Raw genomic sequence first — 25,136 nt, forward strand, 5'->3', positions numbered from 1 at the left:
GTGGGTTTCCTGCCACATTCCAAAAACATACGGTCAGATTAAGGTGTGCGCGTCCATGTGGTTGGGAACATAGACTGTAAGCTCCAGTGGGGCAGGGACTGATGATGTGAATAGCTGAATATGCTCTATAAAGCGCTGTGTAATGTATGTGTTCTGTATGAATAGCTGTTATAGAAATATTTGCTGTGTACCTGCGGTAACGCTGATTTATGTCTCCTCTGGTCATTACAGGGTTAGTTGTGAAACACATAAAAAGGGCATTTTGAGAGTAATTCTCTTTTAATCTCACACAATATTAAACTGTTTCTGAGCTCTGCACAATGTGGTTTCTACCTTGTGGGGCTAAACAAGTATTATTATAAAATGTAATTGGATAAGTGTAGAGTATAACTCAATAATTATTTCTGTTTTCAGAATGAAGTTTCCAAGAAGCAGTAATAGACCCATATTCTCTAATAAATCCCAGGACTTGAACTTGAATTCATACTGATTTCAGAATATAGTAAGAATTTAGTTTTCATCTCTATGGATGTAGTCACTGTGATGCTCTCTGTATAGTATGGCAGTCACTGATGCTCTATGTATTATATGGCGGTCACTGTGATGTTCTCTGAATTATATAGTAGTCATGGATAATCTCTGTTATATGGCAGTCACTGTGATGTTCTCTATATATATATCAGTCACTGATACTCTATTATATAGCTGTCACTGCGATGCTCTCTGCATTATATGGCGGTCACTGATAATCTCTGTATTATATGGCGGTCACTGTGATGTTCTCTGCATTATATATCAGTCACTGATACTCTGTATTATATGGCAGTCACTGTGATGTTCTCTGCGTTATATGGTGGGCATGGATAATCTCTGTGTTATATGGCAGTCACTGTGATGTTCTCTATATATATATCAGTCACTGATACTCTATTATATAGCTGTCACTGTGATGCTCTCTGCATTATATGGCGGTCACTGATAATCTCTGTATTATATCGTGGTCACTGTGATGTTCGCTGTATTATATATCAGTCACTGGTACTCTATTATATGGCGGTCACTGTGATGCTAACTGCATTCTATGGCAGTTACTGAGATGGCAACAGAGCTATTTAGCTTCCCCATAGGTAGACGAGTTACAGCCGTAGTCAGCTGCTGGTTTGTTATATATTGAGCAGATGGAATTAGGGTTCCCTTCCTATTGACAAATAGATCCCAAATGTAATTAATTACACCCAACACGATATGTCATTAATATAGTGTATGACAAAACAACCAGTGCGGGGGACAGAGGTCCCCGTGACACTAAAGGGAAAATGCATCTGCCACAAACCATATATAGCTGTATAATATAGCTCTACTCAGATCCCTCTACGGCATACGGTCGGTGTGAGTCCATGTTGGCTTGGCATGGGAGTCTATTTTCTCAGAAGCCAATGTGGCGCACAGATTAATGTGGATGAGCCCCATCCTCAGAGGAAGGAGACGTCTCTCACATAACTCCGCCCCTGGTAATATAAGATCTGCGTGATCACAGCGCGACAGACACATCGCTCAGTGTTACATGTCTGGGGCCCCCTGTCGTTATCAGCGCTCCTGTATATATTATACACAAGGATGGTCCAATCACTAAGATAACAAGACTGCTCGTTGCGTAAATTTATTCAACTTGTACATATACATTTAATCTATAGTAAGGCCTTGGTACAGATTATTTTTCCACATAGTCCCCATTTGTTCCAAAGGGTACGGCACACCAAGGTATTTATCCCGGCATAGAAGAAATCAGTGTCCAGTGCCTGTAGCCAGGAGATGGCGGCTTGTTGAGCTTCACCGTCAGCTGCGTATCGTCTTTCACCTAGGTGCTTCTTCAGTGGTCCAAAGAGATGGACATCACTCGGTGCCCGGTCAGGCTGCACAAATTGTCATCCATGGTGGACGAGCTTGGCTACCTGCTCTGGCCTGGCGGGCAATTAGACTGACACAGAGAACATGACACACGCCAGAGGTCTTGTTACCTTACTCACTGAGCCACCCTCGTAGATTGCACACTTCCACAAGTTAACACAGCAACAAAAATACTTACAAAAATATTCATAATTATTTTTCTACATTCGCATATGGCCATAGTAAAAAAATTCAAAGTGTGTATATTTATTTTTACATAAACTTTTGCCGTAACATAAGCGGAACGTTGTTTCCATATCTCACCCAGATAATGAAAAACCCTGAGAATGAAGACAGCAAGCAGTCATGTCAACAACAGGGGGTGGATCTCTGATGTGAATGTCACCCGCTCACTTGGTGAATCATTGTCTACATAAAGCGACGCTTGAATAGGCTTCTTGTATACTGGTGCTACGCTGAAATACCAAACAGCCATGTAACTGTGAGACCTCTATGCAGAGCCTGACCAGGACAACACACCACTGTCTAGTCACGGAAAGCGACCACCGTAGCAATATCCCTGGTTTCCAATACTAACCAACTGCACGTGACACAATGGCCCGTCTCTGAGATGGGAGTGAGCAGAGAGGATGAGAATCCGATCCAGTCACCTCTCCTGAGTATCCGATGCAGCCCTCGTCGTCTTCTCCTCTTTTTGCACTCTGTAACTTGATATACATATTACTGTACACAACGGACCACTCACCACAAGAAATAGATCAACTCCAGGTCCCAGAATAAAAGGATAATATAATCCAAGGAATAGACAGAGATTGCAATAAACTTGGTTTAGTTGCAGCTGCTGACAAGTGGCGCCTGACAATGTTGCATTGGTGCAAATTACATCCTAGGGAACAAAGAGGCAAATTAAGCCTCACCCTGAAGGGGCCTACACTCCGGGCGATATCTTGAAAGATATGAACGATATTGTTCATATCGTTCAGTGTGTATGCTACAACGATGAACGATGCGGGTGCCCGCGATCATCGTTAAAACATACCAGTCAATTTCGACGTCTGTACTCTTATATCGTCTAAATTGGCCATCAGTATCGTCCACTGTATAGGTAAAATCGACCATTGATACGTTGGTTGATAACATAGATGGTTGAAAACATCGCCCAGTGTGTAGGACCCTTTAATCTTACCTCCTAACTGTCCCGTTTTGGGTAGCCAAGTGGAGTTTTTCTGCAGTGTCACACGGTGGGGGAGTTGTAGGAGCACAGAGGGGAGGAGTTTGGTGGACTTTTGCGCGCACCTTCAGTGACACTTATGTTGGGAGGTATGCCCTAAATAACGCAATGCCCATCCTGATCCGCTCAATCATGCCCAATCCTTCTACCTACCTTGCACATTTTATGGCGAGGTGCCAAACTTTTCAGTGTAAGTACCACGTGTCTTACGGTCCACCAATCAGGACCAGTGTCTGTCAGTCAGGCATTGCAGGGTGATAAGTTTGGTCTAGGAAATTACTTTATAATGTTAGTGAAACATACACGATTGAGTCACATTATTATGACCACCTCCTGTATGTGATGTCGGCAGCGCGTAGCCCATGAAGTACGTCATGCGCGGTGCGCTGGCTTGGTGGGTGTTTAAGGCGTGCGATAGGCCGTCTGCACACATATCACTCGCTGCTGTCATGGGTAAAAGGGGCGATTTATCCGAGTTGTAAAAAGAGATGATTATCGGCTTTCGGGCCAAGGGCAGCGGTATCTCTGACACAGCGCAGTATGTGAACTGTTTGCGTGCTGCTGCGGTGAAGGTGTATCGTGACTGGTCAAACGGCACCATTGCGAATCACCGACGTGGAAACTGTGGAGCACCACGTGTCATTGATGTGAGGTAAATGTCGGTTAGGAAGGTGCGTGAGGAACGACCGACACGCTACATCGGAGCAGCTCACCGTCACAATGAACCTCGGGGCTACCAGACGTGCGTCTAATACGCAGTTCAGCCGTCTAGCTGCTGTCCGTGCTGCACACGGCGGTTACTCCGGCTATTAGCTGGTGCTCATAATAATGTGATTATATGTTCGTTCATTAATTGATTAATTTTTTTATATATTTATTATTGTTTCCCATATATTCTTGTTATTACCCTTCCAGTATGTTTGTAGCTCATGGCAGGAGACAGAGCACTCGGAGGAAACTCACGCAAACAGGGGAGAACACACAAACTGCACACAGATACAATCAGATGACTTTAGATTCTCTTACCATATATGTATTTTGTTATACGCTAATGTCGTATTTTCCTTCCCAGTCTTATATCACTGTATAATAACTCATGTCCGTGTCTGGTGTGTTGTGCGTTGTCTGAGGCTGGTCTCCAGGCAGAGATTGCTGGACCAGAGAAGAAGACGATGGTGGCAAGATGGGGCTTGTTCCTCTCGGGGGAGGGGCAGGAAGATTGCTGTTAACTAAACCATTAAACTAGATGCTTCTTTAAGAATAGTTCAGGCCCCGGCACATTAAACACGTCTACCCTAGAAAACGCTGCTGGGGACATAAAACTCACGGATGGCTCCGGTCACTGATTTCTAAGGACAGGCTTCAATGTCTCGAGATTTATTGTTGGCAAATTTTTGCAGTTGTCAGTGACCTGCAGAACGTGTTCAATACTTAGCGACTGCTGAGTACGATCTATTTCATTTCGATTGCTGAACGCCGCCCAAAAAGGGCCCAATTCGGTGATGTACACAAATGGCGTCGCAGCTGTGATCCCGTACGCAGTGGCTGTGCGGAAATATACAAAAGTCGCAGCTGCCGGGATCTGCATTGAACCGCACACCGGCGAAGACGCAACCATCGGACGCTCATCAATCATCGAGCTTCTTAGCAAAACACTACGGTCGCGCAGCATGGCCGTCGGAAGAAAGCAGTGGCAAAAAAATGAACGCCACTTCGTCCGATGCCTCTTTATCTGGCGCTAAAGCTAGTTACACACCGTGCTGCGTCAGTTCTAAAGATGGACCTGGCCCAAGTGAGCTTTCAGTCTAATCCGTTCGCAACTCACTCACCATCGAATGATTTTTCCAGTCTGTGCGCAGCCCAGGACTTACTCCTACAGTGCGATACAAACAGGCTGATCGGGGCCGGAGCTGACGTCACACACCCGCCCTTAAAACGCTTGGGAACGCTTGCGTTTTTCCTGACACTCCCAGAAAACGGCCAGTTACCACCCCCCAAACGTCCTCTTCCTGTCAATCAACCTGCGTTCGCCTAGCGATCAAAAAAATTGCTGATTTGTTCGCAGTTTGGCCTTGCGCCTGCGCATTACGAGCTGTATGCATGCGCAGTTGATCTGCAAACGGCTGCCTTGTAGCGGCCAGCAGCAGGAAAATAAGAACTGTCCTGCGACACCTTTCAAAGAGAAAATAAAAATGTGTGCTTATGTTAGTCCTAGAGGTGTTCAGCCAGTGTCTGCAGGTTATTTGATCTTACGTATCCGGTCGCAGACCCTTTTACTCCTCCGGGAGTAGCTGCTCCATTTGTCTAGGATGTTGCATTCCCCCAGGCCGTCCTAAGAGCTAGTCTTCCATCTGCCAGAGACAGGCGGCCACTGTGCTGATGTCAGCAGTCTTGTCCATTGTCCCCGCTCCTAATATGTGGAGAAAAGAAAAATATTCTCTTGGGCAGAATGTTATTGATCGTCCTTCTCTCTCTGATGGTACCTTATGGATTTACTACAGGGGGGTAGAAATGAACCAAAGTGTGGTTCCCATGGAGCAGGATGGCAAGCCCAAATCCACCCAGGCAACGGGGTCCAGAGGCAGTCGTGGGTCCAGCAGCAATGGTTTCCCATTGCCGCCTCATGAGGCCAATGACGGGCCTGAATGTGCTGCTCTGATTGGCAGGGTTTGGAATCTCTTCAGAATCATGCCCCGCCAATCAGAGCATCATATTTGAAAAATGGCGTCATGAGTGAGGCAATGGCGGCTCACCATGACACGAAGCCAAGATGCCACGGCGAGTCAATCATGACTTGCCGCCTCATTGCCCTGCCTCCTGACGCAGGCTATTAGCCAGCGCAAGGTGGTGGGTCTCTGTTCAACGGTGGAGAGGGAGCAGGAAGGAGATCCTGAAGTCTAAGGAAGAAAGAAGAGGCATGGAAGACAGACAGCGGAAGCCTGGAGAGATCTTAATGACCGGCTATGTACCTAATGATCAATCACAGATTATCTGTCCGTGTATGGACATGAAAGATAATCTGCCAACACTGAAAGAGGGTCCTGATCTGTTGATGTGATTTCCAGTATGCTTCATCTATATATGGCCATTTCAATTGCTGCACTTCCAAATCTACTGGGGGTAACTCTGCTAATGACACCAGATGGCGCTACACTATACAGGCCTATGGGGGTCATTCCGAGTTGATCGCTAGCTGCATTCGTTCGCTGTGCAGCAATGAGGGGGGAAAAATGCACTTCTGCGCATGCGGCGCAATGCGCACGTGCGTCGTACAACTGCAACGAACAATGTAGTTTCACACAAGGTCTAGCGAAGCTTTTCCGTCGCACTGCTGGCCGCAGAGTGATTTACATGAAGTGGGCGTTTCTGGGTGTCAACTGACCGTTTTCAGGGAGTGTTTGGAAAAACGCAGGCGTGGCTGGGAGAACGCAGGCGTGGCTGGGCGAACTCAGGGCGTGTTCGTGACGTCAAAACAGGAACTGAACAGTCTGCAGTGATCGCAAGCGCTGAGTAGGTTTTGAGCTACTCTAAAACTGCACAAAAAAAGTTTGCCGCCGCTCTGCGATCCTTTCGTTCGCACTTCTGCTGAGCTAAAATACACTCCCAGTGGGCGGCGGCTTAGCGTTTGCACGGCTGCTAAAAACTGCCAGCGAGCGAACAACTCGGAATGACCCCCTATATCATCAAATGTACGGTTTCTGTGGCTTTCGTTGGCCCGATCTACCTCTATGATAATCAGGGGCCTTTGCATGTGCGCGTTATTACCTCCGATTGCTATTTGGATTGAGGTCTATTAATTCCAGAAATCCCTTCTGTTATCACATATAAAGGCTGCAGCGCATTACTACATGTATTCTGTCATTCAGTTACTGTATAATGTCATTGCCATGTTACATTACAAAGAACTTCCATTCTCATAAACTCAAGAGTCAGTCCACAGTCTTTTTACTACTTAAAATAAATCACATCCTATAAATCATTCAGATATAATATTTTAATATAATATTGATACCAATTTGTCAATGTATTATGCTCCGGCGACTGTGAAACTACAAGTCTCAGAATTCCCTGCCAGTTTTCCAGTTCCACAGCGGCTGCAGAGCTGCCTAGAAAAATACAGAAATTAAAATAACATTGTATAACAATTTGATAAAGTCTCTCCCACGCATTCCCCTGTGTCACAGAATATAGATCCACACCGCTAATTAAATCTGCTCCCTAGTGGGAGGATTATGTTAGTTATGCCCCCTGCAGGCGTTACACAGATGTAAACCACACAGCCTACGTTATCACGACATAAGTGTCAGCGACATATTATACTGTACAATAACCAAATGCCCTTTAACGCTTATAAATTACATAATCCATTATTTTTGCTTTTAAATATGATCCCTTTGATGTTTGGCCTGGAATACTGAGGTCTGTCACAGTACAGGAAGCGGCGCGCAGGTTTCTCTGCAACTCCTGATGCTGCGCAGCGAGATCAGTGAGGGGTAACGTGTAGGCCACAGGCGGACACAAATACTATGGAAACATCATATGCCTGGTCCGTTTATCGGCTCCACTCGGGTGGGGGGTCTCGAGGCCCCTTGGGTTTGCCTATGCGACAGTTAAATCCTGCAGGGGTTAAGCAGAGAAATCAATATTCAGACTGAAGTCCTTTTTTTTCGTTTTGTTGCTTTCAGATCATGCACACTGCCACAGAACATTTGTGCTCGTTGGGTCCGATTCATGTTTGTTAGGCTGTGTAGACATCACAACGACGTGCATAAGATGCATGGCCCTCGTAAGCAATATCGCACGTCGGACCACCGTGCAGGTCCGACGTGCGATGCAGGATAAGACCCGCGGGAGCACGCATCGTATCCTGTATCGAGCATACACACTATAGAATACCGCAACAAACCGGACAATGGGGGTCATTCAGAGTTGATCGCTCGCTGCCGATTTTTGGTGAAAAAAATTGCATTTCTGCGCATGCGTATGCCCCCCAATGCGCACGTGCAACGTACGGGTACAAAGCTCTTTGTGGTTGTGCTCAAGTTCTAGCGAAGTTTTCAGTCGCACTGACGGCCGCAAGAAGATTGACAGAAAGGGGGCGTTTCTGGGTGTCAACTGACCGTTTTCAGGGAGTGTTTGTAAAAACGCAGGTGGGGCTGGGCGGGTGTATGACGTCAAATCCGGACACGAATAGGCTGAAGTGATCGCAAGCACTGAGTAGGTTCAGAGCTACTCTGAAACTGCACAAACTGTTTTTGCAGAGCTCGGCTGCACAAGCGTTCACACTTCTGCAAATCTAAAATACACTCCCCAGTGGGCGGCAGCATAGCGTTTGCACGGCTGCTAAAACTATCTAGCGAGCGATCAACTCGGAATGACCCCCTATATCAGCCAGATTGTGTGCAATATTGCATAGTGTGTACGCACCCCAAGTAACGCAAAAAAAAGCAAGTAACTATGTTTCAGGAACAAACCAAGCTGTCATGCAAGGGGAGCAAATACACTGATATTGTTTCTGTGCAGGGTAAATACTGTCTGCTTTTGCATGTAGCCCGCAAATGTTAGATAACTTTATTTTTAACACTGCAATTTAGATTTCAGTTTAGACACACCCCACCCAAATCTAACTCTCTCTGCACATGTTACATCTGCACCCCACCTAAATCTAACCTTCTCTGCCGTTACATCTGCCCCACCTGCAGTGCAGCGTGGTTTTTCCCAGTTGCTTGCTTTTTTGCTTTACTTACAGACATGAATCAGGCTCACTGAGTAGTTATTAGGCCGACACGATGTATAATACGGTTTAAAAAAAAAAAAAAGAATTCTCATCATTTTGCTGCCGCCAAAAACGAGACAGCCGCCCTTGGCGGCCTCACTACAGGTAAGCTTATCACTGAAGGCTATCAGATGAATGATCTATCTATCTATCTATCTATCTATCTATCTATCTATCTATCTATCTATCTATCTATCTATCTATCTATCTATCTCTTTGCTACCCTAGCAACGCGGTTACAACGCAGGCCACTTAAATCCCAATGCGGATATCCGCCGGTACACTGAGTCAGCACATGTTTTGGGGGAAGGGGGGTTTCTCATGCGGATGCGGATGTATACAGTAACATTACCCTGATCGGTTAGAATGACACTTTGTACAATATTAACTTTTAATGATGGTTTATAAAAACTTTGGCCAGATCCTTGCGGGCTTTTTGTTTTGCAGACTCGGATCCTCCCTGAGCAGTATGACGGCTCAAAATCTCTAACCTATTACAGAGCATTGATACCGCAACCAGGGAGCCAATCAGTTTCCCAGCCCGCTGTACCCGGCACTCACCGATTCCCCCGGAAATGGCCGGCACAGGTCCCTTGGTGGCGTCATTCACATATTCATAATCGTCAGGAGACTGTGCTGCAATGAAAGCGTAGAAGATGCAGTGACATGTAAGAGAGCCTGGAGGTCATTCGCCCTATTCACCTATTCAGGTGTCTGCAATCATTGGAAGTCACTTTAGGCGTGATTCAGAGATTTACGTACAAATCACCGACGTGTAATGATCTGTGCACGCGCAGCAGTTGTGTATGTGCAAATCTGGTCCTGGGACGTCACTCGCAGAGCCCCAAAGGCTGCATGACGGACATGATGCTAGCATTTGGGGGTGGCGGTGGCCAGCAGAGTTTCATGCATTCCATGTTTTCTGGAAGAGCTTTGATTCGTCTCATATATGGACTTTATTTTAACAAGCGCTCTGCAGCAGCAGAAACCAGGGTGTAACCTACACATTATATGACGCAACGCATTTCGTGACTTTTAGTTGCAATTCTATAGGGCCTAATTCAGACCTGATCGCAGCAGCAAATTTGTAAGCAGTTGGGCAAAACCATGTGCACTGCAGGTGGGGCAGATGTCACATGTGCAGAGAGAGTTAGATTTGGGTGGGGTGTGTTCAAACTGAAATCTAAATTGCAGTGTAAAAATTAGGCAGCCAGTATTTACCCTGCACAGAAACAAAATAACCCACCCAAATCTAACTCTCTCTGCACATGTTACATCTGCCCCACCTGCAGTGCACATGGTTTTGCCCAACTGCTTACAAATTTGCTGCTGCGATCAGGTCTGAATTACCCCCTAAATCTCTGGGTGCATTTTGACCAGTGTGATAGAGCCATGTAAACACAGAAAGGTGACACACGTAATACAGACGCCCCCAAAGTCGCCCGCTCTCATCATCAATGTAAAAAAGGACAGGAGAGTAAGCTGCGCTGTATTTTAGAAACATTTCCGCAGATATCAAATCTATTATTCACATACAACTGATTCAGCATATTTGCAGTTTGTCATTTTAAAATGAAATAAAATGTTTTTTTTTTTTTTAATGCAGAATTTTGAAAATCTTTTTTTTTTTATTAGTAATATACTGTATAACCAGCAGGTGTCACTGTCACCGCCCGGGAGGAGGTTACACTGTGATTAACCCTGGAATCCAAATCTGCACGTTTCTAAGGAATGAGATTGTGTCATTCTATTTCATTCAATATAAAACACCTGTGATCCAGAGATAAGGGGCGTGCAGAAATGTAATGGAACGTGCTGCTTCTTGCAGGCGGAGAGGCGGGTTGGGGTCATACATGTGCACGAACAGCACGTGCCAGCCCCCTGGAGGTGCATTCTCGCACCGTATACTGTGCGCCGGGATCCCGATAGTCGGCATACTGAAGACCACCCCTCGCACAAGCGTATATTTTGCAGCCTCCCTAAGGCTGGTGGAAAGATATGGGATGAAGCCACAAGCAGCGGCATGTTTCTGCAGTCATAGGCGGCCAAGGCTTGCTGGGGCATACGTTTGTAATACACTGATGTATTACTATTACCCTGAGACTGTGAGCCAGGAAGAGCCCTGGTAATACACTGAGCTGAGACACTGCGCTCCCCACACTGCTTCCTGCCTATTACAGTGTGCCTAGCTTGGAGATGCCTACCTCTTTGGCTGGGGGCACCACACTTGTAGTCCCCCCCCCCCCCCCCCTGATTTAGTAGTATAAATAGGAATGGCCATTGGTGTGCCTTTCATCGATGGAAAATACAGACAGAACCATCGATGGTATGAAACTAGGCAATGGCGTACCATCGATGGTTCCTTAGGACTCGGAGCTGGTGGCGGCCACATGGCACCGGGCTACTGACTGCCAGCCTGGTAGCTCTGCACTGCAGTGCAAGCGTGAAAAAAACCCCAGCAGGTCCACGGCCACCATCGATTGCAGGAAATGATCTGTATCTCAGCATATTGATGATAAACACATCCACCGCCAGTAGATGACCATCGATGGTTTCTACTGGCCATCCCTTCTTTGAAGTTCCCTCTTTCGGGAAGGTCTGTGTCTGATACATCCACATTCTTTGGTCGAGCCATGGTGTATTAATGATGTATTATAGGATTGTTCCAGGAACCACAATGGCGGAGGTGCAACCTTTTCCTACTGGTCTACTCAGGGCCGGTCCTACACCTTGTGGAGCCCAGTGCGAAAGTTTTCACTGCGCCCCCCCCCCCCCCCCCAGTGGTAAAACACGTAAAACATAGGGGTGTGGCTTCATCGGGGAGGGGCGTGGCCACAGTTATGCCCCCAGTAGTTGTGCCTCCAGTAGCTGTGCCCCCAGTAGATTTGCCCCAAGTAGTTGTGCCCCCAGTTGATTTGCCCCCTGTAGCTATGCCCCCAGTAGCTGTGCCTCCAGTATATTTGCCCCAGTAGTTGTGCCCCCTATAGCTATGCCCCCAGTAGTTGTGCCCCCTGTCGCTGTGCCCCTTAGTAGCAGCTTACAAACACACACACACAAAAAAAATAAGAATTTACTCACCGGTAATTCTATTTCTCGTAGTCCGTAGTGGATGCTGGGAACTCCGTAAGGACCATGGGGAATAGCGGGCTCCGAAGGAGGCTGGGCACTCTAGAAAGATTTATGACTACCTGGTGTGCACTGGCTCCTCCCACTATGACCCTCCTCCAAGCCTCAGTTAGGACACTGTGCCCGGACGAGCTGACATAATAAGGAAGGATTTAGAATCCCGGGTAAGACTCTTACCAGCCACACCAATCACACCGTACAACTCGTGATACTATATCCAGTTTGACAGTATGAAAAACAACTGAGCCTCTCAACAGATGGCTCAACAATAACCCTTTAGTTAACAATAACTATTTACAAGTATTGCAGACAATCCGCACTTGGGATGGGCGCCCAGCATCCACTACGGACTACGAGAAATAGAATTACCGGTGAGTAAATTCTTATTTTCTCTGACGTCCTAGTGGATGCTGGGAACTCCGTAAGGACCATGGGGATTATACCAAAGCTCCCAAACGGGCGGGAGAGTGCGGATGACTCTGTAGCACCGAATGAGAGAACTCCAGGTCCTCCTCAGCCAGGGTATCAAATTTGTAGAATTTTGCAAACGTGTTTGCCCCTGACCAAGTAGCTGCTCGGCAAAGTTGTAAAGCCGAGACCCCTCGGGCAGCCGCCCAAGATGAGCCCACCTTCCTTGTGGAATGGGCATTTACAGATTTTGGCTGTGGTATGCCTGCCACAGAATGTGCAAGCTGAATTGTACTACAAATCCAGCGAGCAATAGACTGCTTAGAAGCAGGAGCACCCAGCTTGTTGGGTGCATACAGGATAAACAGCGAGTCAGATTTTCTGACTCCAGCCGTCCTGGAAACATATATTTTCAGGGCCCTGACAACGTCTAGCAACTTGGAGTCCTCCAATTCACTAGTAGCCGCCGGCACCACAATAGGCTGGTTCAGGTGAAACGCTGACACCACCTTAGGGAGAAATTGGGGACGAGTCCTCAACTCTGCCCTATCCATATGGAAAATCAGATAAGGGCTTTTACATGATAAAGCCGCCAATTCTGACACTCGCCTGGCTGAAGCCAAGACTAATAACATGACCACTTTCCACGTGAGATATTTCAGATCCACGGTTTTTAGTGGCTCAAACCAATGTGATTTTAAGAAACTCAACATCACGTTGAGATCCCAAGGTGCCACAGGAGGCACAAATGGGGGCTGAATATGCAGCACTCCTTTTACAAATGTCTGAACTTCAGGTACTGAAGCTAGTTCTTTTTGAAAGAAAATCGACAGAGCCGAGATCTGTACTTTAATGGAGCCTAGTTTTAGGCCCATATCCACTCCTGCTTGCAGGAAATGCAGAAATCGACCTAGTTGAAATTCCTCTGTTGGGGCCTTATTGGCCTCGCACCATGCAACATATTTCCGCCATATGCGGTGATAATGCGTTGCCGTAACATCTTTCCTGGCCTTAATAAGCGTAGGAATGACTTCTTCCGGAATACCCTTTTCCTTTAGGATCCGGTGTTCAACCGCCATGCCGTCAAACGCAGCCGCGGTAAGTCTTGGAACAGACAGGGCCCCTGCTGTATCAGGTCCTGTCTGAGCGGTAGAGGCCACGGGTCCTCTGAGAGCATCTCTTGAAGTTCCGGGTACCACGCTCGTCTTGGCCAATCCGGAACCACGAGAATTGTGTTTACTCCTCGCTTTCTTATTATTCTCAATACCTTTGGAATGAGAGGCAGAGGAGGGAACACATAAACCGACTGGTACACCCACGGTGTCACTAGAGCGTCCACAGCTATCGCCTGAGGGTCCCTTGACCTGGCGCAATATCTTTTTAACTTTTTGTTGAGATGGGACGCCATCATGTCCACCTGTGGTTTTTCCCAACGGTTTACCAGCATCTGGAAGACTTCTGGGTGAAGTCCCCACTCTCCCGGGTGGAGGTCGTGTCTGCTAAGGAAGTCTGCTTCCCAGTTGTCCACTCCCGGAATGAACACTGCTGACGGTGCTAGTACATGATTCTCCGCCCATCAGAGAATTCTTGTGGCTTCTGCCATCGCCATCCTGCTTCTTGTGCCGCCCTGTCGATTTACATGGGCGACTGCCGTGATGTTGTCTGACTGGATCAGCACCGGCTGGTGTAGGAGCAGGGATCTTGCTTGACTTAGGGCATTGTAGATGGCCCTTAGTTCCAGAATATTTATGTGAAGGGAAGTCTCCTGACTCGACCATAGTCCTTGGAAGTTTCTTCCCTGTATGACTGCCCCCCAGCCTCGAAGGCTGGCATCCGTGGTCACCAGGACCCAGTCCTGTATGCCGAACCTGCGGCCCTCTAGAAGATGGGCACTCTGCAGCCACCACAGTAGAGACACCCTGGTTCTTGGAGACAGGGTTATTAAGCGATGCATCTGAAGATGCGATCCGGACCACTGGTCCAACAGGTCCCACTGAAAGATTCTGGCATGGAACCTGCCGAAGGGAATTGCTTCGTAAGAAGACACCATCTTTCCCAGGACCCGTGTGCAGCGATGCACTGATACCTGTTTTGGTTTTAGGAGGTCTCTGACTAGAGATGACAACTCCCTGGCTTTCTCCTCCGGGAGAAACACTTTCTTCTGGACTGTATCCAGAATCATACCCAGGAACAGTAGCCGTGTCGTCGGAACCAGCTGTGACTTTGGGATATTCAGAATCCAGCCGTGCTGGTGCAGCACCTCCTGAGATAGTGCTACTCCCACCAACAACTGTTCCTTGGACCTCGCTTTTATTAGGAGATCGTCCAAGTACGGGATAATTAAAACTCCCTTTTTTCGAAGGAGTATCATCATTTCCGCCATAACCTTGGTAAATACCCTCGGTGCCGTGGACAGGCCAAACGGCAGCGTCTGGAATTGGTAATGGCAATCCTGTACCACAAATCTGAGGTACTCCTGGTGAGGATGGTAAATGGGGACATGCAAGTAAGCATCCTTGATGTCCAGGGATACCATGTAATCCCCCTCGTCCAGGCTTGCAATAACCGCCCTGAGCGAATCCATCTTGAACTTGAATTTTTTTATGTACGTGTTCAAGGATTTTAAATTTAAAATGGGTCTCACCGAACCGTCCGGTTTCGGTACCACAAATAGTGTGGAATAATAACCCCGGCCTTGTTGAAGTAGGGGTACCTTGATTATCACCTGCTGGGAATACAGCTTGTGAATTGCCGCTAGCACCGCCTCCCTGTCTGAGGGAGCAATCGGCAAGGCAGATTTTAGGAACCGGTGGGGACGCCTCGAATTCCAGTTTGTACCCCTGAGATACTATTTGCAGGATCCAGGGATCCACCTGTGAGCGAGCCCACTGATCGCTGAAATTCTTGAGGCGACCCCCCACCGTACCGGCTCCGCCTGTGGAGCCCCACCGTCATGCGGCGGACTTGGAAGAAGAAGCGGGGGAGGACTTTTGCTCCTGGGAACCTGCTGTTTGTTGCAGCCTTTTTCCCCTACCTCTGCCTCTGGACAGAAAGGACCCGCCTTTTCCACGCCTGTTTTTCTGGGTCCGAAAGGACTGAACCTGATAAAACGGCGCCTTCTTAGGCTGTGAGGGGACATGGGGTAAAAATGCTGACTTCCCAGACGTTGCTGTGGAAACTAGGTCCGAGAGACCACCCCCAAATAATTCCTCACCCTTATATGGCAACACTTCCATGTGCTTTTTAGAATCTGCATCTCCTGTCCACTGGCGAGTCCATAAGCCTCTCCTAGCAGAAATGGACAATGCACTTACTTTAGATGCCAGTCGGCAGATTTCCCTCTGTGCATCTCTCATATATAAGACTGAGTCTTTTATATGGTCTATGGTTAACAGGATCGTGTCTCTGTCTAATGTGTCAATATTTTCTGACAGTTTATCTGACCACGCAGCGGCAGCACTGCACATCCAAGCTGACGCAATAGCTGGCCTAAGTATAATGCCTGAGTGTGTATATACAGACTTCAGGATCGCCTCCTGCTTTCTATCAGCAGGTTCCTTGAGGGCGGCCGTATCCGGAGACGGTAGTGCCACCTTTTTAGACAAACGTGTGAGCGCTTTATCCACCTGGGGGGTGTTTCCCAACGTGACCTATCCTCTGGCGGGAAAGGGAACGCCATTAGTACCTTCTTAGGAATTACCAATTTTTTATCAGGGAAAGCCCACGCTTCTTCACACACTTCATTTAATTCATCTGATGGGGGAAAAACTACGGGTAGTTTTTTCTCTCCAAACATAATACCCTTTTTAGTGGTACCTGTAGTTATATCAGAAATGTGTAACACCTCTTTCATTGCCTCAATCATGCAGTGAATGGCCTTAGTGGGCATCAGGTTAGACTCATCGTCGTCGACACTGGTGTCAGTATCAGTGTCGACATCTGGGTCTGCTTGCGGTAGCGGGCATTTTAGAGCCCCTGACGACCCATGCGACGCCTGGGCAGGCACGAGCTGAGAAGTCGGCTGTCCCACATTTGGCATGTCGTCAATTTTCTTATGTAAGGAGTCTATACGTGCACTCATTACTTTCCATAAGCTCATCCACTCAGGTGTCTGCCCCGCAGGGGGTGACATCCCTTCTAAAGGCATCTGCTCCGCCTCCGCATCATTATCCTCATCAAACATGTCGACACAGCCGTACCGACACACCGCACACACACAGGGAATGCTCCGAATGAGGACAGGACCCACAAAAGCCCTTTGGGGGGACAGAGTGAGAGTATGCCAGCACACACCAGAGCGCTATATAATGCAGGGACTAACTGAGTTATGTCCCCTATAGCTGCTTTTTCTATATATTATATACTGCGCCTAAATTTAGTGCCCCCCCTCTCTGTTTTTACCCTGTTCTGTAGTGTAGACTGCAGGGGAGAGCCAGGGAGCTTCCTTCCAGCGGATCTGTGAAGGAGAAATGGCGCCAGTGTGCTGTGAGAGATAGCTCCGCCCCTTTTCCGCGGACTATTCTCCCGCTTTTTTCCATATTCTGGCAGGGGTATTTTCCACATATATAGCCTCTGGGACTATATATTGTGGAATTTTTGCCAGCCAAGGTGTTATTATTGCTTCTCAGGGCGCCCCCCCCCCCCCCCAGCGCCCTGCACCCTCAGTGACCGGAGTATGAAGAGTGTATGAGGAGCAATGGCGCACAGCTGCAGTGCTGTGCGCTACCTTGGTGAAGACTGATGTCTTCTGCCGCCGTTTTTCCGGACCTCTTCTTGCTTCTGGCTCTGTAAGGGGGACGGCGGCGCGGCTCCGGGACCGAACACCAAGGACTGGGCCTGCGGTCGATCCCTCTGGAGCTAATGGTGTCCAGTAGCCTAAGAAGCCCAATCCGGCTGCAAGCAGGTGAGTTCGCTTCTTCTCCCCTTAGTCCCTCGCTGCAGTGAGCCTGTTGCCAGCAGGTCTCACTGAAAATAAAAAACCTAAATCTATACTTTCTTTCTAAGGGCTCAGGAGAGCCCCTAGTGTGCATCCAACCTCGGCCGGGCACAAGATCTAACTGAGGCTTGGAGGAGGGTCATAGTGGGAGGAGCCAGTGCACACCAGGTAGTCATAAACCTTTCTAGAGTGCCCAGCCTCCTTCGGAGCCCGCTATTCCCCATGGTCCTTACGGAGTTCCCAGCATCCACTAGGACGTCAGAGAAACAATACTTACCACTGCCCCGCTCCTGCTTCCCGACAGCTGCTGCTCCGTCTGGCCACCTGCGGCTCCTCTCTACGGGTGAGATGTCATGACGTCTCTCCCATAGCAGCGCCGCACAGACACTAGAGGTCACTAATGACCTCTAGCGTCTGACAAATGCGCCGGCTGCAGCGGACGTCCACACAGCCCACGGTGTCTGCTGCAGCCGGGGAGCAGGGCGTGGGTAGGCGGCGGGTGTCTGTGGGGTGACTGCGGCCGCGTCCCCAGGCCGCAGCGCCCCGGGCGCAGGCACTGCTTGCCCTCACCAAGAACCGCTCCTGGCGTCTACTGCACACGTGTGGAAATCATATTGAGATCAATATTATTTCCACTATATTTGTGTGTATTAAAGACAAAGACCCCACATCAAATCCAAGTATCGACACAGGACCTCCGATTGGCCATCCCTCCTATAGGCTGGTGATTTGGAAGGGAGGAACGTACGCCTCTTCTATTTACTATACACCATGAAGAGTCGCCAGGCAGCGGGTGGGGATGACGGACAGGTCTTTAGCCCGGCTACAGCCTCATATCTATATGATGGAAATCTTACCATACGCTCAACTAAAACACAGGTGTAATGTCACAGAGGCGTTTCTGTGTCCGAGTGCGGCCCACGTTACGCGTCTCTCTTGTTTCTACTCTTTGGGGGTCATTCCGAGTTGATCGCTAGCTGAATTTGTTCGCTGCGCAGCGATCAGGCTAAAAAACGGCACTTCTGCGCATGCGTTTGCGGCGCAATGCGCACACGCGACGTACGGCCACAACGAACGATGTCGTTTTGCACAGGGTCTAGCGATGCATTTCAGTCGCACTAGTTGCCGCAGAGTGATTGACATGAAGTGGGCGTTTCTGGGTGGCAACTGACCGGTTTTAGGAAGTGTGCGGAAAAACGCAGGCGTGGCTGGGTGAACGCAGGGCGGGTTTGTGACGTCAAAACAGGAACTGAACAGTCTGAAGTGATCACAAGCGCTGAGTAGGTTTAGAGCTACTCTGAAACTACACAAAAAAACTTTGTAGCCGCTCTGCGATCCTTTCGTTTGCACTTCTGCTAAGCTGAAATACACTCCCAGTGGGCGGCGGCATAGCGTTTGCACGGCTGCTAAAAGCAGCTAGCCAGCGAACAACTCGGAATGACCCCTCTTTGTTCTTGTTTTGTCCACCAATTGGAATCTTTTTTTGCAAGTTTCAGTTATAGAGAGATACATTGTTGTCAGTCGTATATGACAAGTTGGTTGGGTAATGCTGTTCTGTGCCGGATACCCAGTGGTGCTGAAGGAGGTGAAGGTGGGGGGAGCAGGCACTATTTACCTGGAGATTTATCACATGATCTCCCAGCGCCGCCCTTCCATACAGTGTAAACGGGAGCCGTGTCGCATCGACACGCCTTCCGTTTACACTACAACCCTCCCCGGATCATTCCCGTGTCCTACCCAGGTAGTTACCCGGGTAGGATTCACGAGTCACTTGATCCGGGTTTTTGCGGAGGGACCCTTTTCCACTAGTGGAAAAGGGGTACAAGTGTGCAGGGCCACACCTCCCGTGATTAGGCCACGCCCTCTGAAAAGTACCTGGGCCCAGACAGGCTGCCCTGGGGTTATCTTCACTTTGGGGGAGATGTATCAAACTTTCTAAAGAGCGGAGAAATGGACAACTAGAGACTCTGCCCACAGCACATAGTTAGCAACTATCTACCCACTCGGGGGGAAAGGGGGATTTGAGTTTCTGCAGTACCCCTTTAATGTCCAGTCTCACAGAGAAATAACCATTTACTATCCCCCCTTCCCCATCACCCCCAACACACTTCTTTCTCTAGATGTACCATTATTCCCTGGAATATCCTACCTTCCTTTCTCAGTCACATGATACCCACCTGGCCTGTCTGATGCCACCGCCAAACCCTGCAACAGGACTATAGTCACCTCAGGATACAGCAATGTACGGCACTCTTCCTGCAATATGGCAGTGTGCACTGATGACCTAGGGTTCTCACATGTCCTGAGTTTTCAAACAGTTTACTCCCCACACTTAATTTCCCATAATTTAGGTCCTTGGAGCTCACAATCAGCAGGATAAGAACGATTAGTTTCCTCTGACTCTTTCATTACCTTATTTGAGACCTACAAAGAAGTGCGGAGCTGGTTTTATCAGTGATAATGTCAGCAGGTGCTCCTAGGGGTGTAGTAGGGAGAATAAATGTCGGTATGCCGGCGGTCAGGATTCCGGCGCCGGGATGCTGGACGTCGGGAGCCCGGCCGCCGGCATACAGAAGACCACCCGCTCCCAGGGTTCTCTTGTAATCTTCTTTTTTAGTTTCCTTTTCAATGAAATCTCAGTCTCTTAATCTTCGCAACACCCAGATTGGGGTGAGCAGATCCAGGCGACAAGGGTTCTCTGCCCAGGAGCGACAAGGTCACAGCAACAGAATGTAAAATGACATAGGTGCCAGTTCTAGGCAGGATGACGCAAGCAGAGAGTTTTTGCGTGCAGCTTATGCGCAGACGCGAATGAACAAATCCTTGCTGTCTTTCCGTGAAAATCGGGTGATTCAGGGCAGAAAATAAGAATTTACTTACCGATAATTCTATTTCTCGGAGTCCGTAGTGGATGCTGGGGTTCCTGAAAGGACCATGGGGAATAGCGGCTCCGCAGGAGACAGGGCACAAAAAAGTAAAGCTTTTACCAGATCAGGTGGTGTGCACTGGCTCCTCCCCCTATGACCCTCCTCCAGACTCCAGTTAGGTACTGTGCCCGGACGAGCGTACACAATAAGGGAGGCAATTTGAATCCCGGGTAAGACTCATACCAGCCACACCAATCACACCGTACAACTTGTGATCTAAACCCAGTTAACAGTATGATAACAGAAAGAGCCTCTTAAAGATGGCTCCTTAACAATATAACCCGAATTTGTTAACAATAACTATGTACAGTATTGCAGATAATCCGCACTTGGGATGGGCGCCCAGCATCCACTACGGACTCCGAGAAATAGAATTATCGGTAAGTAAATTCTTATTTTCTCTATCGTCCTAAGTGGATGCTGGGGTTCCTGAAAGGACCATGGGGATTATACCAAAGCTCCCAAACGGGCGGGAGAGTGCGGATGACTCTGCAGCACCGAATGAGAGAATTCCAAGTCCTCTTTTGCCAGGGTATCAAATTTGTAGAATTTTACAAACGTGTTTTCCCCCGACCACGTAGCTGCTCGGCAGAATTGTAATGCCGAGACCCCTCGGGCAGCCGCCCAAGATGAGCCCACCTTCCTTGTGGAATGGGCCTTAACAGATTTAGGCTGTGGCAGGCCTGCCACAGAATGAGCAAGTTGAATTGTGTTACAAATCCAACGAGCAATCGTCTGCTTAGAAGCAGGGGCACCCAACTTGTTGTGTGCATATAGTATCAACAGCGAGTCAGATTTTCTGACTTCAGCCGTCCTTGAAATGTATATTTTTAAGGTTCTGACAACGTCCAACAACTTGGAGTCCTCCAAGTCGCCAGTGGCCGCAGGCACCACAATAGGTTGGTTCAGGTGAAACGCTGATACCACCTTAGGGAGAAAATGCGGACGAGTCCTCAGTTCTGCCCTATCCGAATGGAAGATTAGATAAGGGCTTTTATAAGATAAAGCCGCCAATTCAGATACTTTCCTGGCGGAAGCCAGGGCCAGTAACATAGTCACTTTCCATGTGAGATATTTAAAATCCACCTTTTTCAATGGTTCAAACCAATGGGATTTGAGGAAATCTAAAACTACATTTAGATCCCACGGTGCCACCGGAGGCACCACAGGAGGCTGTATATGCAGTACTCCTTTAACAAAAGTCTGTACCTCAGGAACTGAGGCCAATTCTTTTTGGAAGAATATTGACAGGGCCGAAATTTGAACCTTAATAGATCTCAATTTGAGACCCATAGACAATCCTGATTGTAGGAAATGTAGGAAACGACCCAGTTGAAATTCCTCCGTCGGAACACTCCGATCCTCGCACCACGCGACATATTTTCGCCAAATGCGGTGATAATGTTTCGCGGTGACTTCCTTCCTTGCCTTAATCAAGGTAGGAATGACTTCTTCTGGAATGCCTTTCCCTTTTAGGATCTGGCGTTCAACCGCCATGCCGTCAAACGCAGCCGCGGTAAGTCTTGAAAGAGACAGGGACCCTGTTGTAGCAGGTCCCTTCTCAGAAGTAGAGGGCACGGGTCGTCCGTGACCAACTCTTGAAGTTCCGGGTACCAAGTCCTTCTTGGCCAATCCGGAGCCACTAGTATTGTTCTTACTCCTCTTCACCGTATAATCTTCAATACCTTTGGTATGAGAGGCAGAGGAGGAAACACATATACTGATTTGTACACCCAAGGTGTTACCAGTGCGTCCACAGCTATTGCCTGTGGATCTCTTGACCTGGCGCAATACTTGTCCAGTTTCTTGTTGAGGCGAGACGCCATCATGTCTACCATTGGTCTTTCCCAACAGTTTATTAGCATGTGGAAGACTTCTGGATGAAGACCCCCCTCTCCCGGGTGAATATCGTGTCTGCTGAGGAAGTCTGCTTCCCAGTTGTCCACGCCCGGGAAGAACACTGCTGACAGTGCTATTACGTGATTCTCCGCCCAGCGAAGAATCTTGGCAGCTTCTGCCATTGCACTCCTGCTTCTTGTGCCGCCCTGTCTGTTTACATGGGCGACCGCCGTGATGTTGTCCGACTGAATCAACACCGGTTTTCCTTGCAGGAGTGGTTCCGCCTGGCTTAGAGCATTTTAGATTGCTCTTAGTACCAGAATGTTTATGTGAAGAGACTTTTCCAGGTTCGTCCATACCCCCTGGAAGTTTCTTCCTTGTGTGACTGCTCCCCAACCTCTCAGGCTGGCGTCCGTGGTCACCAGGATCAAATCCTGTATGCCGAATCTGCGGCCCTCCAATAGATGAGCCTTTTGCAACCACCACAGAAGATATACCCTTGTCCTTGGCGACAGGGTTATTCGCAGGTGCATCTGAGGATGCGACCCTGACCATTTGTCCAACAGATCCCTTTGGAAAATTGTTGCATGGAATCTGCCGAATGGAATTGCTTCGTAAAAAGCCACCATTTTTCCCAGGACTCTTGTGCATTGATGTACAGACACCTTTCCTGGTTTTAGGAGGTTCCTGACAGGTCGGATAACTCCTTGGCTTTTTTCTCGGGAAGAAAAACCTTTTTCTGAACCGTGTCCAGAATCATCCCTAGGAACAGCAGACGTATCGTCGGAAAACAGCTGCGATTCTTGGAATATTTAGAATCCAGTCGTGCCGTCGAAGAACTACTTTAGATAGTGCTCTTCCGACCTCCAACTGTTCTCTGGAACTTGCCCTTTTTAGGTCGTGCAAGTAAGGGATAATTTAGATGCCTTTTTTCTTTGAAGAAACATCTTTTCGGCCATTACCTTGGTAAAAAGGCCCGGGGTGCCGTGGATAATTCAAACGGCATCGTCTGAAACTGATATTGACAGTTCTGTACCACGAACCAGAGGTACCCTTGATGAGAAGGACAAAATTTGGACATGGAGGTAATCCTTGATGTCCAGGGACACCATATAGTCCCCTTTTTTCCGGTTCGCTATCACTGCTCTGAGTGACTTTATCTCGATTTGAACCTTTTATGTAAGTGTTCAAAACATATTAGATTTAGACTATGTGTCACCAAGCCGTCTGGCTTCAGTACCACAATATAGTGTGGAAAAATAATACCCTTTTCCTTGTCGTAGGAGGGGTACTTTGATTATCACCTGCTGGATATACAGCTTGTGAATTGTTTCCAATGCTGCCTCCCTGTCGGAGGGAGCCGTTGGTAAAGCAGACTTCAGGAACCTGCGAGGAGAAGATGTCTCGACTCTCCAATCTTTACCCCTGGGATAATACTCGTACGATCTAGGGGTCAACTTGCGAGTGATCCCACTGCGCCCTGAGACTCTTGAGACTACCCCCCCACCTTGAGTCCGCTTGCACGGCCCCAGCGTCATGCTGAGGACTTGGCAGACGCGGTGGAGGGCTTCTTTTCCTGGGAAAGGGCTGCCTGCTGCAGTCTACTTCCCTTACCTCTATGTCTGGGCAGATATGACTGGCCTTTTGCCTGCATGCCCTCATGGGAAAGGAAAGATTGAGGCTGAAAAGACGGTGTCTTTTTTAGCTGAGATGTAACTTGGGGTAAAAAAGGTTGGATTTCCCAGCTGTTGCTGTGGTCCCCAGGTCCGATGGACCGACCCCCAAATAACTCCTTCCCTTTATACAGCAATACTTCCATCTGCCGTATGGGATCTGTATCACCTGACCACTGTCGTGTCCCTGACATCTTCTGGGAGATATGGACAACGCACTTATCTTGATGCCAGAGAGCAAATATCCCTCTGTGCATCTCACATACATATATATAGAATGCATCCTATTAAATGCTCTACATGAATAAAATATTTTCAGTCAGGGAAACCGACCAAGCCAACCCAGCACTGCATCTCCAGGCTGATGGCGATCGCTGGTCGCAGTATAACCACCGTATGTGTGTATATACTTTTTAGGATATTTTTCCAGCTTCCTATCAGCTGGCTCCTTGAGGGCGGCCGTATCTGGAGACGGTAACGCCACTTGATAAGCGTGTGAGCGCCTTATCACCCTAAGGGGTGTTTCCCAACGTACCCTAATTTCTGGCGGGAAAGGGTATAACGCCAATATTTGCTATCGGGGTAACCCTACGCATCATCACACACTTCATTTTATTTTATCTGATTCAGGAAAAACTACAGGTAGTTTTTTCACTCCCACATAATACCCTTTCTTGTGGTACTTGTAGTATCAGAAACACGTAACACCTCCTTCATTGCCCTTAACGTGTGGCCCTAATGAGAAATACGTTTGTTTATTCACCGTCGACACTGTATTCAGTGTCCGTGTCTGTGTCTGTGTCGACCGACTGAGGTAAATGGGCGTTTTTAAAACCCCTGACGGTGTTTCTGAGACGCCTGGACCGGTCCTAATAGATTGTCGGCCGTCTCATGTCGTCAACCGACCTTGCAGCGTGTTGACATTCTCACGTAATTCTCTAAATAAGCCATCCATTCCGGTGTCGACTCCCTAGAGAGTGACATCACCATTACAGGCAATTTCTCCGCCTCCTCACCAACATCGTCCTCATACATGTCGACACACACGTACCGACACACAGCACACACACCGGGAATGCTCTGACAGAGGACAGGACCCACTAGCCCTTTGGGGAGACAGAGGGAGAGTCTGCCAGCACACACCAAAAACGCTATAATTATATAGGGACAACCTTATATAAGTGTTTCTCCCTTATAGCATCTTTTATATATATATACAATATCGCCAAAATCAGTGCCCCCCCTCTCTGTTTTAACCCTGTATCTGTAGTGCAGTGCAGGGGAGAGCCTGGGAGCCTTCTCTCCAGCTTTT

The 25,136-nt window shown here is 48.2% G+C and overlaps 1 protein-coding gene and 1 long non-coding RNA gene across 2 annotated transcripts in view; one reads left to right on the plus strand and one right to left on the minus strand.

Annotated features, from left to right (window-relative positions):
- The first annotated feature begins 416 nt into the window (after positions 1-416).
- On the plus strand, positions 417-2,706 carry LOC134948201 (uncharacterized). The gene is made up of 2 exons (XR_010182930.1): positions 417-502; positions 2,216-2,706. It is a non-coding gene; the product is annotated as an uncharacterized LOC134948201 (long non-coding RNA).
- Positions 2,707-7,118: 4,412 nt separating this feature from the next.
- Positions 7,119-25,136, minus strand: part of PTPN18 (protein tyrosine phosphatase non-receptor type 18) — a 68,222-nt gene continuing 50,204 nt past the window's right edge. Inside the window, exons 14-15 of the mRNA XM_063936044.1 lie at positions 9,477-9,551; positions 7,119-7,756 (exon numbers count right to left, since the gene is read on the minus strand). Coding sequence (XP_063792114.1) covers positions 7,692-7,756; positions 9,477-9,551 — 140 coding nt within the window. The 3' untranslated portion in view covers positions 7,119-7,691. The remainder of the gene's footprint in view (positions 7,757-9,476; positions 9,552-25,136) is intronic.

This window comes from Pseudophryne corroboree, chromosome 8 (assembly GCF_028390025.1).
Source record: "Pseudophryne corroboree isolate aPseCor3 chromosome 8, aPseCor3.hap2, whole genome shotgun sequence".
NCBI lineage: Eukaryota > Metazoa > Chordata > Amphibia > Anura > Myobatrachidae > Pseudophryne > Pseudophryne corroboree.